This window comes from Acartia tonsa, chromosome 3 (assembly GCF_053477335.1).
Source record: "Acartia tonsa isolate MP-2025a chromosome 3, ASM5347733v1, whole genome shotgun sequence".
Taxonomy (NCBI): Eukaryota; Metazoa; Arthropoda; class Copepoda; order Calanoida; family Acartiidae; genus Acartia; species Acartia tonsa.
This window is the reverse complement of record NC_137262.1, coordinates 28,060,049-28,073,496: the sequence shown is the minus strand read 5'-3', so window position 1 is coordinate 28,073,496 and position 13,448 is coordinate 28,060,049. Positions and strand designations below refer to the sequence as shown.

The 13,448-nt window shown below is 31.6% G+C and overlaps 1 protein-coding gene across 1 annotated transcript; it reads left to right on the top strand.

Moving 5' to 3' along the window:
- The first annotated feature begins 2,199 nt into the window (after positions 1 to 2,199).
- LOC145314813 (trichoplein keratin filament-binding protein-like) lies at positions 2,200 to 10,405 on the top strand. Its single transcript, XM_080154895.1, has 15 exons — positions 2,200 to 2,352; positions 2,834 to 2,902; positions 3,439 to 3,530; positions 4,077 to 4,161; positions 4,364 to 4,518; positions 5,397 to 5,485; positions 5,821 to 5,896; positions 6,284 to 6,408; positions 6,793 to 6,878; positions 7,285 to 7,397; positions 8,026 to 8,089; positions 8,869 to 9,022; positions 9,482 to 9,645; positions 9,997 to 10,141; positions 10,268 to 10,405. The coding sequence occupies exons 1-14, from the start codon at positions 2,200 to 2,202 to the stop codon at positions 10,030 to 10,032; spliced, it is 1,461 nt and encodes a 486-aa protein (XP_080011021.1). The 3' UTR covers positions 10,033 to 10,141; positions 10,268 to 10,405.
- The last annotated feature ends 3,043 nt before the right edge of the window (positions 10,406 to 13,448 follow it).

Genomic DNA, 13,448 nt, shown 5'->3' with positions numbered 1-13,448 from the left:
TTTGTATATAAAAGATATAAAAATGGTATTATCAAATAGAGTTTATTCTACAAATACTCCTCGGAGACAGGTAAGGTTTTCAACTATAACATCGAAACCGATTATTAATATCCGATAGTTTAGAACCAGTTTTTAGCTAAACTGAAAATCATGTTTAGCATCGTATTAACTACAGACATTTTTCTACGATTATTACAATAAAAATCATAAAATTAATAACAGTTTTGTTGCCCTACCGTTCAGCCTCTCGGCGCTAACAAAACTGGTTTAATCTTATAATTTTTCATTTTAATATCCGCGGAAACCTGTCTATAATATGATGCGGTAAATAACTATTAATATAGTCAGTTAGTTAATTATTATTTATACTTACGATTTACTGAAAGCATAATAAAACAATAAAACTCTTAATTATAATTTATGTTCTTTAGACCTAATTAAATCATTTGACATAAATGATAAAAACGTTATGGGTTAAATTTTGATACACATTTGCGTGGATTTCTCTACAAAATATGATATTTTACAAATAAGTTATTAATTTTTAGGTATTTGTACCGAGAACACAAAAAGACTATATGGAGCAACATTTACTCCGCAAAAGGAAAGACATTTATTTTAATTCACTTATGAAATTATTTACCACTTCATTTTTCAAATTAAACCCCGAACAAACATATTATGCAAATCTGAATTTTCAAAATAGCAGCTTTATTATTCATTTAGGATGATTTTACAATAAATATGAAATGTAGATGCCTCTTTTGGTTACAAAATTCCACTGTTATTTTTTAATTAATCAGCACCAATAAAGCACAAGATCTCTAAAACAGCATTTGGGGGCAATACTGGTGAACAAATATATTATGCAAATCCAAAACAAAGCAACAAAAAAAAGGTTTTTTGGCACTTTTCTCCTCTTTTAAAGATTGATTATGATAAAACAATATTTTTTTAAGGGATTTATGCATTAATTATTATGAAATATAGTATAAGGTAGAAATTAATGATTTTTCTAAATAAGAAATGATTGAAAAAAATAAATTCGATCCCTATCACTTTAGAAGACAGCTGCTGACCCCCAGTCTTATGGATGAACCTAAATACATGTTAAAGATAAAAATTACCCTGAAAAGTATACAAAAATGTTTTTTTATGTGTTAAAAAAATTCATTTTAAAATCTTTATTTTGAGGATGATGACCTTTCAGATGCTCCTGTTGGTGGTGATGGTGAGCCAAAAGTTATCTAAGTACATGCCATTACAACAACTTGTCTATTAACCTATGTACCATTTTTTGTAGTTATAGCAGCCTCCAATGGAGCCTTCCGACAAGAAATATAACCATCTTCTAAAAACTACAGTATTCACCTTATGAATTGAAGCAAATAAAATTGCAATTCTTTTCTTTTTTAATAATGCTGGGCTGGAGGATGCTATAACTACAAAAATTGGATCATAGTTTAATATATAAGTTGTCATCATGGACATGCACTTTGATAACATTTGGCTCACCATCACCACCAATAGGGGCATCTTAAAGGTCATCATCCTCAAAATCAAGATTTTAAAATAGATTTTTTCAACACACCAAAAAACATTTTTGTATAATTTTCAGGGTAATTTTTATCTTTAACATGTATTTAGGTTCATCCATAAGACTGGGGGTCAGCAGCTGTCTTCTAAAGTGATAGGGATCGAATTTATTTTTTTCAATCATTTCTTATTTAGAAAAATCATTAATTTCTACCTTATACTATATTTCATAATAATTAATGCATAAATCCCTTAAAAAATTATTATTTTATCATAATCAATCTTTAAAAGAGGAGAAAAGTGCCAAAAAACCTTTTTTTGTTGCTTTGTTTTGGATTTGCATAATATATTTGTTCACCAGTATTACCCCCAAATGCTGTTTTTGAGATCTTGTGCTTTATTGGTGCTGATTAATTAAAAAATAACAGTGGAATTTTGTAACCAAAAGAGGCATCTAAATTTCATATTTATTGTAAAATCATCCTTAATGAATAATAAAGCTGCTATTTTGAAAATTCAGATTTGCATAATATGTTTGTTCGGGGTTTATGTACATAGATACCTAGTCACCTTTCAGTTAATCTATTCAATTCTAAATAAGATAATCGTGCTTAATATTTAATGCCAAATTCCCAATTTCGTTATTTGGTAAACTAAAAATGTATGTTATGTCTTATCAGAAATGAGGAAAGAGACAGACTGGAATATTGGAACGGGACATGTAAATATTATGACAGGGTGGAGAAACAGAATGCAAAGTTTAATGAGCTGGTGTCGGAACAATCTAAACGGACCAGTTTAGACGCTTTTTACAAGGTAGGAATTCTTGTTTGTAATTTTAAAGTGATTTAGAATAGCATCAAGAAAAGTTGGAAATCAAAATTAGGGTTGGGCCGGATACTTTTTTTGCCGGATACCGGATACCAGATATCCGGCTGATTTATAAACCCGGATATCCGGTTTCGGCCGGATATCTGGCCGACGTTCGATATTCGGCAAATTTCCGGATATCCGGCGTCAAAAAGCTGCCGGATATCATGTAACCGGATAGTTTTTATATCCGGCCGGATATTTAAAATGACCGGATATCCGGCCGGATATTTAAAATGACCGGAATTCGGCCGGATATTCGGCCCAACCCTAATCAAAATATGATATGGTAGAAGTTGATATATTATTAAGGATTTATAGTCTTTAACATGTAAAAGTTTCAACCTATCAGAATTCTATTTTTTCATTTTCTTGGCGGTTCAACAAAAAAAGAAACATTTTCTAAATTATCTTCTATTTATTTCAGAAAGACGAAGAGACAAAGCGTAGAGAAGACCTGGAACACAGAAGAAATAGACTCAGAAATTTACTAGAGGAAAGATTATCAAATAAACATTGGACCAGAAATGACCTACATTTTCTTGATATGTTTAAAGATTTTGTATTGCTCATTGCTTCGCCCCTAGAACCTACGAGTAATAGCCTAAACCCCCCAAAAAAAGCTGGAAAGCGTAACCCATTAGAATTGGCAATTTCCGAGATCCTTAAAATATCTTAGGTACCATCTTGCTATACAAATATTATGTTACAGTACCTTTTCTGTTTACTTGTAAAAAAAATTGTTGTTGTTAAAAAACCGTTAGAGTAAAAGAATAGAGGGAGAGTTGTTAAATAACTGTATGATCAAGGGGTAGGGACCGTGTGCCGACTTTTATTTATGTCTTTGAATATCAATCAATAGCGTCGGAAATATTAACACAGCCAAGGCTCTAAGAAAACCAGAAAGCAATTAATTTGTTAGACAAAAAAGTCCCCACCACTAGAACCAGGTGTGTGTCTGGGTTATACATCTAGACTTATTCCTACATTTATTGTTAAACCTAGGTAAATAATGATAATCTGTGTAACTAGAATGAAAAGTTGCAATGGGAGGCGGAGCTAAAACTATTACCAAGAGAAACTCAGGATATTAAAGATCTAAGAGAAATTAGAGAAATGTTCAGGTAAACAGAATATAAGGGCAGTTTCATTATGGCCTCGAAACCGACAAATATCCGTAGGATAAAAACCGGTTCTCAGCCATACTTAAAAATGTACATCATTGTATTACAGACAATTTTCCATAAATACTAAAATAAAAATCAAAAATTGCTCATTCAAAATTTCATCCTGAAATTCGATTTCTAAGTGCCATTTGCGCATTGATTACGAGATGGTTGCATTAACCCCCCCCCCCCCCCCTCCCCTTTTAAAATTGAGTAACTTACTCTCATTTATTATCCAAGTGTACGGTAAAACTTTTGTTTATGGCCTGAATAACCTAGGAATAGGATTGCTTCTTTACGAAAAAATATATGTATTCATATACTGGCCAATTTTATACCTGCACTTTCTAAGGAACAACAATTTTTAGAAACCTATCGAGAATTGATAGCAATATGTACAAAAAGATTTCTTCTTTAAAAACTGCAACTTTATTTTTGATATATTGTATACTTTAATTGCGGCCTTTTAAAAATATTATTTATCTCATTATGTTTTTTTTATAGAAAAGAGAAAGAGGAAGAACAGCGCAAAGAAGCGGAGCTAAGAATGCTACAACATTGGAAAATTAATAACCCTCAAATTAGACAGGTAAATGAATTAGTCTTTCAATTTCTCCTTTAAAATAGAGGTTAAAATAACGACCCTCCCCATCCACCCCCTTTACCACATCCCCCCCTTTCCTTCTTGATGAAAGAACTGACCAATAAAAGATGTCAATGTTAGAAATCGAAATTGACGACAATTTTTACCTTGCCATAAAACGTGTATTCTATCTATGATTGTAAATTAGGTTGAATCCGCGAGGAATGAGAGACTGGCCCAGAAATATCTGGAGATTCAAATCAAAGAGAGGAAAGAGCTGGAGGAGAGAAAGAGAAGGGAGGAGGAAGAAATGGAGAGGGAGAGAGAAAGAAGGAGGATGGAGGAAGAGGAAGCAGCTATTAGGTAATTTTTTGGCAGGGAGAGCACATAAGAGTTTAAATTATGGTACCCAAAGTTTTATAACACTTTTCAATCTTTACTTTTTAAATCATTATATTATAGTAACTTGATGTCTTTGTTTGTAGCGAAGAGTTTTGCTAACCGTTCAACCGATATGGTTGTCTTTAAGGGGCAAGTGAAAGTTTATAAATATTATATAGAGGGTACCTTCACCCTCCCAAGAAAAATCACCCCCCTAAAAAAATTCTTATTTTTTCACTTTAAAGTTTAAATTCAATGTTAAGTATCGATTCCCCCCCCCCCCTTCCTCCAAATGCTCCTAGAGCTAGTCTGTAAGAAAGTGCTTTATTTAAAGGAAATAATAATCAATAATTACAATTCTTATCTTTAATCATTTACTTTTTATAATTCTATACTGTAAAATTTTATTGCTAAGATCAATATTAAATATCACCATTAGGCAATAAAATAAATATTGAGTATTTTATTAGTGAAAATGTACAATTTGCATTTTTTCAGGATGTTGTATACTTCCTAAAAGGTCATTGTGTAAAGTAAATAAACATATTACTTTACTCTTCTCTATAAAAAAAATGTTTATTTTTTTGCATGAAGATAAGTAGGACTTTTAGTAATTTTGGAAGATTTTTTACAATGTATTTTTTTTCAGTTTGTCTTCGAAACCGATTACTATACAGTGGATTAGAACCGGTTCTTAGCTATACTAAAAAATCATAAAATTAATACCAGTTTGGTTAGTCCGGGCCTTCGGCCTCAAGCGGCTAACAAAACTGTTCTTTTAATCATAAAATTTTTTATTTTAATATCTGCGGAAAGCTTTCTATTATACGATGCGATAAAAAACCGTATTATAATTATAGGGCAGAGGAAGAGAGGCGTGCTAGACTGGAGGAATGGAGAAGAGAGTTGGACTCACAATTAGAGCAACTTAGAATGAGGGAGAGGGAAGGTAAAATAATTTTTTTTATGCAAAACCTTAAGAGTTTTTGTAAGCAATAACTGTTTTAAAAAGTGGTAATTTTTTCAAATATTTAAAATCTTTACCTAAACAGGAAAAAAAAATATTTTTTTAAGGCCTCTTCTTATATTATACATATTTTTGGCTTTTTCACACAAAGACAAAGTACCTTGTTAAAGCTCACCCCCCCCCCCCGCCCCTCCTCTTTTTAATTGATTTAAAAATAGGGAAGGGGGCTTTAAAATTGCCTAATAAGCACTGTTTGAGAAATCATTATCCCATTTAATTATTTAGTAAGTTGAAAAATAACTTTTCAAAAATTCAAGGTATGGAGCTAGAAAGAAGGAGGGCTGAAGAAGAGGAATTACAAAGACAAGCAGAGAAAATGAGAGAAGACAGCAAGTATTACTTTACTTGAATTTAAAAAGTATCGTATAATTCGATTTGCATAGTGAATGAAAAACTATATTTTTTTTGTCCAAAATCTATAATGTATAAGAATAAGATACATAAAGTTAACGGTAAGGAATTTCTGTTGGTTGAACCTGTAACTGCGAGCAAGTGCTCACAACTCACCCATAAAGTATGCCTGTACATATTGTACGCCAATATTCGCCTTGCCAATTTTGATACCTATACCTATTTATTCAAGAGCTAGTTACTGCGCAGAATAATAACTACCCCAAGACTTAAATCTAAAAAAAATACTAAAGCCATCCCGGGACCTATGTGAAGCTTCCCTCAAATCGCGCACAGTAAAAACTTTATGTAATACGATAATATTTGCAGGAAAGTTGTTAAAAAGGAAGAGATTCGAGAGATAAAGAATTTCCAAAAGAACCAACATGCCTTACAACTAAGAGCCAGAGCGGAAGCCGTTGAAGCAAACCTGCAAGAAGACAGGAAGAGAATAGGTAAATGTATTAAATTTCCATGTTCAATTTAATTCAGGAAAGGAGGGGATGTTGGGTTTTTCATTGCACTAGTCCACAAAGTTTTATATTAACGTTTTCTTATTCGTTGGCTCAGTAACTTTAGGGACTTTTATTAAATTTCATTGGTCGGTTCATTTAGTTGAGTGTCCAATCTTTTAAACCTCTAATTGTACATAATGGCAATTTTGTTTATCGTCATTGGAGATGTACAATATGAATGTACTTTAATTTACACTTTTAATAAGTAAATCTTTTGAAAATAAATATTGCTCAGAAGTCTATACATTCTCTGCTGTTATATGTTGGTAAAAACTTAATATGACCGTAATTAACATAAAAAGATACGTAAAATCTTTGATTTAGATAAGATGTTAAGACTGGTTGAGATTCAAGACTCTTGGGAGCGTAGGGAGAAAGAAAAATGCTTGAAAGAAGTCAAATGGATGCAGGTATGGTTAGTTGTTATTGGCAATTTTCATCATCGTAGAGGGTTACTGAGAGCAATGCAATGAAGTAAAATGGTTTCAATATTTTACGTTATTCCTTTTTTCGGGTATAGTTCCTTTCGTGGCAAGGCCTCTTAAGGGGCGTTTCATCGTATTTTTACAGTTACTTTTCCCCTATTTCTAGCCCATGCGGGGGATCTAACCCTGCGGGGCAATCATCTAACCTAACCTATTAAAAGATACTGTGAAAATACGACGAAACGCTCCTTAAGAGGCGTTGCCACGAAAGGGACTATACCCGAATATTCTTTACACTAGCACGAGGTGCGACTTAGAGCATTAATGACAATAAGATCATAAATCAAATAGAATTTAAGGTTTTTATTTTTGCAATTCTTAAATATTTCAGGAGATTCTGGAACACCAGAAAAATGAGGAGAAAAGGCGGAGACAGGAGATGGATCTTTTATTTGCTGAGGAGGCGGAGAAAATGTGGAAGAAACAACAAGAAGTGTGGGACAGGTAGTTATATGGATAATAAACATTTCCGTTTCAGATGTTTAGATTCATGATCAGGTAGATTCAGGAAGGGTGGTGAAATGGGCTGTTTTTTACACTAGTCCCTAAAGTTTTATAATTACGTTTCATATTTGTTGCCTTGACAACTTAGGGGACACTTATTGAATTTTGATTAGTTGGTTCATAAAGTTGAGTGACAATTTATCGGCCATTGTCTTATCCATTTGGTCCCCTGTGTAGATCACGGACAGAAATACCTGAGGGTAAAAGAAACACACACAAATTGATGTGGCAACAGATTCGAACCTTGAATGGATCATTTCTGCTTCTATGTCAGTTGTGTAGAGTATGGGGAAATGAAACATGTGCTACTAATATTCATAGAAAATTGCGCAATTAAAGTGTTAATTGTTATTTTATTGAATGCACCTTATATTATATCTAAGGAACAATGGGGGAAGTGGCGTTTGAAAAGCAGCAGTAATATTATTATTGCTTTTAGTATTTTGTAAATGAAGACATAAAAAAATGAATGGTTGATAAATAAGCTGTTTAAGTTTTAATTTCACAATTAAGTAAAATCATTGATAGACACATCAGGATTTTCGCTAATTACCATGTTTATATTTAGAGAAGACAGGGCACGAAAACGACTCATGGAAGAAGTTTCCGATGCTTGGAATAAACAAATACAGGTCAGTTTATTTAACCATTGATAGTATTGCTTCTCTTTAATAACATTTCACCTGCCACATAATTCTGATGTTTTGTTAAAAATAAATATAGTTAATAAAGTTTAACACTTGATTCTTTTGCTTTGCTTTAAGATTGTTTCGTCATGCCATTATTATTTATCTTATTTTACTAGTAATCATAATTAAGTATGGTTATAAATACGTCATATTTCAATAACATCGGTATAATAAAATAATAATATTTTACAGTATAAAAAATGTACATTATCAAAATTTAATTACAACTTAACTACCAAATTAAAATGTCAAGAAAATTATAAGGATTAATTATTTTGTTTATTTTTTGTTGAAAGTAAATAACAATATTTCACATGAAAATACCAATCTTTTTTATTTAGATAGTTACAAATTGGGTATTGCTTGAATAATAAGCCATAGTTTCTTATACAAATAAGCACGTTGCGTTTTTTATATTGTTTTCTCCTAGAGTATTAACCTTAAAATGGCATTGAAAAGGCTCAACTTAATCTATTTTATCATCTGGGAAATTTAATGGTACAAAACACAGTGCTAGTGTTGAAATGAAACTATCAACAAACAAAACAGACAGAAATGTTATTATTTTTAAGAAACTAAACTCGTTAATATTGGGCATTAATATTTTGAAATAGATTACCAGCCACTTGTAACGTATTACCGAGTTTAGAATAGATATATATCTATCTAATTAAAGTTTTATTTTATCATGAAGATTTCTAATTATATTGTACACGTTTCAGGATCGTGTGATATCCGCACAGGAAGCAGAGAAGAAAGGAGCCATAGAGAGGAATGAAGTGGCCGCCAGGATAAAGGAGCTGGAACAGTTCATCCAACAGGAAGAAACTAAGAAAGTTAAGAAAAGAGAAGACTTAGTTAAAGGCTTCGATGAAGGTACATTGAACTTTTTAATTAAAAAGTGCAGTTTTGGGTCATTTCTTGGCAGAAGCCGCGTTAAATCTAAATATAAATGTGGGTGATGCTATAATATCCACGATATAACAAAATAGTAAGACTTTGACCCATCTAATTACAATTATTGCTAATGTACTAAAATCTTAAGATTTGGAGTTTAAAATTGTATTTCTTATCTTCTTAGTATATAAAGTAGTAGCTTAAGATTTTGATAACTTCTGAACCGATTAAGTTCTCCATTTCAGATAAGCTTCACATATGTCCAAAGGTAGTTTTATTCTATTTTATTTATAGATATAAGTTTTCAGATAATTAAATTTATATTATGCTTTCTTCTCTACTGTTGAAAGATGTTAGAGGCGAAGCCGCTAGTATTATTTATAGTACTTTATGGTTTTTTCTAAGTTGGTTTTTAAATCTTAAAAATGAATGTTTTAGGAGTAAGACTCTCTGAAGAGAAAAAGCGCCAGGTACGATTTCTGGAACAGGCAGAGGAGAGTGCACAGAGACAGGAGGAGATCAGAGAAGAGGTGAAGCTGGCCAGATATTTAAATCAGTCCATACAGGTGGACCAGCACCAGGGCCAAGAACCTCCTCTTCAGGTATGATTTTGCTTAGAGGTTCTACAATAAGTTTTACTGCCTGTTCTTCTGGTCCAATTACTTTTTTTAATTTGACGCCAAACTTTTTAGAGCCCCATCCCCCAAACCTTTGAAACCACTCAAAAAAATTATGCCGCTTCTCGCTTTTGTTTTATTGCTATTTTACTCCCAATATCTGTGTTTTAAACACCCCCTCCCTCCCTAATCCCACCAAATACATAGCCTGGACGTCCTTGTTAACAATAACTTGATGTCCTTTATTATGTTTTTGTTTTATTATCATAAGGTACCATTCTTTAAATGTTTAATTTTAATGTTAACTTATTTAAATAACGTTTTTATATATTTCAGGATTTTCGACGAAGAAAAGTTCGATGGTTTTATTAAACATTCGTTCTAGATCTGGCTTTCAGTACTTGTATAGTTTATTCTGATACGTACATTCCTATTATATTTTGTACCTACACCCTAGCTTGATCTTTAAATCATTTTAGTGGTGATTTAGATCGGGGGCGCGCCAAAATTTCAGCCAATCACAGCGCTGCATTTTGAAAATGAAGCGCTGTGATTGGCTGAAATTTTGGCGCGCCCCGATTTAAATCACCACTAAAATGATTTAAAGATCAAGCTCCTGTAAAAATAGTATTAAATGTCAGTAATTAGTCATTTGCATGGACAAAATGCATATAACATTCTAATTAAAATTGCATATCATCTTTTAATAAATTTTTAAGCCTTTTTGACTAAAAGTTTCACAATACCTTAGTTTTTTATTTTATCCATCTATTACAAAACACATTATTTTTTCTCGTCATTTGTGTGGATCTAAGGATCTCCAAAACAAAGTTCTCCCAAAGGTTTGTCTGTCTGTCTATCTGTCACACTTATCGTGGCGTGGTTCTATAGGGTTTGTATGTCTGCACACAAAATGACAGTATTCTCTTTTTATTTTAAAAGACATAAACTTCCATGAAAAATAATCTTGTTTGATATTAAAATAATAAATCACTGAACTAATCTTCGTATTACAGACAATTTTTCACAAAATTTTATTTTTTTTCTTTTCATTTAACTATCCGCAAAAAGCTGTCTATAATACGATGCGATATATAACTACAATATTATTATATCGATTATTTAACTTAAATTTGAAATATGTATCCTACTGCTAAGAGTTTTGTTTTCTACCTCTCACCAACTAATCTATGCCATCCAATAGTAACATTGATCTCAAAACTGCGATATCATTTAACATTTTGGTTAAATTTAATTTTTTTTTTACTTTGACGCTTTTAGTTTTTTAGTAAAAGTGGAAAAATGTAAATCTACTTTTTTTATAATTTCTCTTTCTTTTCTTTTTCAAGAATAGAATTGAAGAAATATTACCTACCTATGAAATAATATAGAATACTTTATTTTTATGAAAGTATTTATAAATTTTCAAAAATACGCTTTCAATAATACTGATCTCATTAATAACTTATTTCGTGTTTATAGAATATTGTATTTTTAATTGTAAAGAAGGTGTATCAACTTTTTTTTTATAGCTAGCCGGTTCTTTTAGTAAGTAGTAGATGTAAAATTTTTCATAGAATTCAGATATGCAATCGGTTTTTTTGTAGACCTCTTATTTTTTAAGTAATTTAAGTTTTTTAAAAAAATAATTAAGTCGGTTTTAAGGTACTAAAACGCAACAAAATAAAAGAAGAAAATGGCCAGTAAGAACAAAAATAGTAAGATCTTTAATTTGACACCTTACTTTTAAAATTCTGTTGAGTAATTATTGAAAAAATCTATTTTTTAACCTCGGTTTAATAAAAACTTTAGACCTAAATATTTTCTCAAACAGACATAAAAAACATGGGTTCATATATACCTTTAGAATCAGAAAAATATTACGAATCCATTGTAAGCAAAATTGAAAAAAAGTAAAAAAATAAACAAGTGGCCAATTATATTTTTTGTTCAGGCAACACTATCGTCTTCCCTTTTTTACCCCCTCTTTACCCCCTTCCCATTTTTATACTCAATTCAAGAATTAAGACGTTGCCTGTACAATATAATATGATATTTTCATATAATTCCTTTTATTGTAGTTTATATACTATATTGTAAACTTTTTTTTTCAATTTTGCTTACAATGGATTCGTAATATTTTTCTGATTCTAAAGGTATATATGAACCCATATTTTTTTACCTGTGAAATAATAAAAGTAAGTTCAAAGTTTTTATTCTCGTGGGTTTAAAAAAATCGATTTTTTCAATAATTACCTGACAGAATTGAAAAAGTAAGGTGTCAAATTAAAGATCTTACTATTTTTGTTCATAATGACCATTTTCTTTCTTTTTTTTTGTTGCATTTTAGTACCTTAAAATCGACTTAATTTTTTTTTTTAAACTTAAATTACTTAAAAAATAAGAGGTCTACAAAAAAACCGATTGCATATCTGAATTCTATGAAAAATTTTACATCTACTACTTACTAAAAGAACCGGCTAGCTATAAAAAAATAGTTGATACACCTTCTTTCTTTAATTGTTGATAAAATTTTGTTATTTCCATCTGTGTGAATAAATTTATGTATTTATTTCTTATTCTCTAAATTTTGTTGATTAGGTATATTGTTATCATGTGTAGTAATATCATATGATCATTTAATAAAAGTAATTATTGCTTTAGGTATTATTTATGGATCAACTGCAGCATAGACGTCCAAGGGGGGGGGGGGGGGGTAATGGGGCGATTGCCCCCCCCCAAACGATTTTGACCCCCAAAATTTTTTTCATTTTACCCCCCTCATTTAAAATTTACCCCTACCCTGGGGGTGCCGTAGGCACCCCCAACCATTTAGGAGGTGTTATTTACCCCCCCCCCCCCACAGTGAGCCCAGGAATCCAATTTTGTGGAAAAAACTAATAACTTCCTTATTTTTCAACCAAATCGAACAATTTTTTTTTAATTGTAAGGTTTTTATAGTATCTTGTACAGAATCAACAAAATTACCCCCTTCCCCCCTCCCAAGACGATTGGGTGGCCAAGATATCCCCCTCAAAATGTATAATATTTATAATTCTTATCCTAACTTTCTCATTATTCCATCAAATTCAATTCTTTTTTTTTTAATTGAAAGGTATTTAGAGTACTCTGTATTAAAAATACAAAATTTACCCTAAACCCCCACTGGGGCTACTGGAAAAGGGTTGAAACTCACCCCCAAAAGTGAAAAAATAAGATATTTTTCTTCTAATTCGCTTATTTTAAAATCTATTTCTACAAAATGTACTTTGATATATATAAGATAAATTCCTATAACCTAAAAGTCCCCTCCCCCCTCATCCCCAGGGGCGACGAGGGGGGGGGGAAACATCTCTCCCCCCCCCCCTCAAAAAAATGTTAAATTTTGATACTTTGACAAATTTTTCCCTAATTTAAAATTAAATGATTTAACTAGCTTAAAATAGATGAACTAATTTATTTATTTATTTTGTGAAAATTTAGGCTGGTCTGGGCTGCCTCCCTCCCCCGCAAATTATCCGCCCCCCCCCCCCCCCTTCCCCCATAATTCTTTGTCTTCGGCCCGGCTGGCTGTCTCATTTTCCACAAAAAAATAAGATCTTCTTACTAAATTTAAAGTTGATCAATTTGATTGCTGGCGGATTTTGTTTAAAATTAAGAGTTGAATCTTGCCTATGGAGTATAACCAAAGGGGGCAGGAAAAAGGGAATGGCAGGCTAGCTGCTGGCTAGATGGTAGAATTATTTTTAAAAAGAAAAAAAAAACTTGCATATTTACATATCCTATAT

Excerpts from the sequence above, each read along its gene's own strand:
- LOC145314813 (XM_080154895.1), top strand. The coding sequence starts at position 2,200 with ATGTTATGTCTTATCAGAAATGAGGAAAGAGACAGACTGGAATATTGG. Across the intron at positions 7,398-8,025 it reads CAACAAGAAGTGTGGGACAG|AGAAGACAGGGCACGAAAAC; the intron begins GTAGTTATATGG and ends GTTTATATTTAG. Across the intron at positions 9,023-9,481 it reads AGTTAAAGGCTTCGATGAAG|GAGTAAGACTCTCTGAAGAG; the intron begins GTACATTGAACT and ends TGAATGTTTTAG.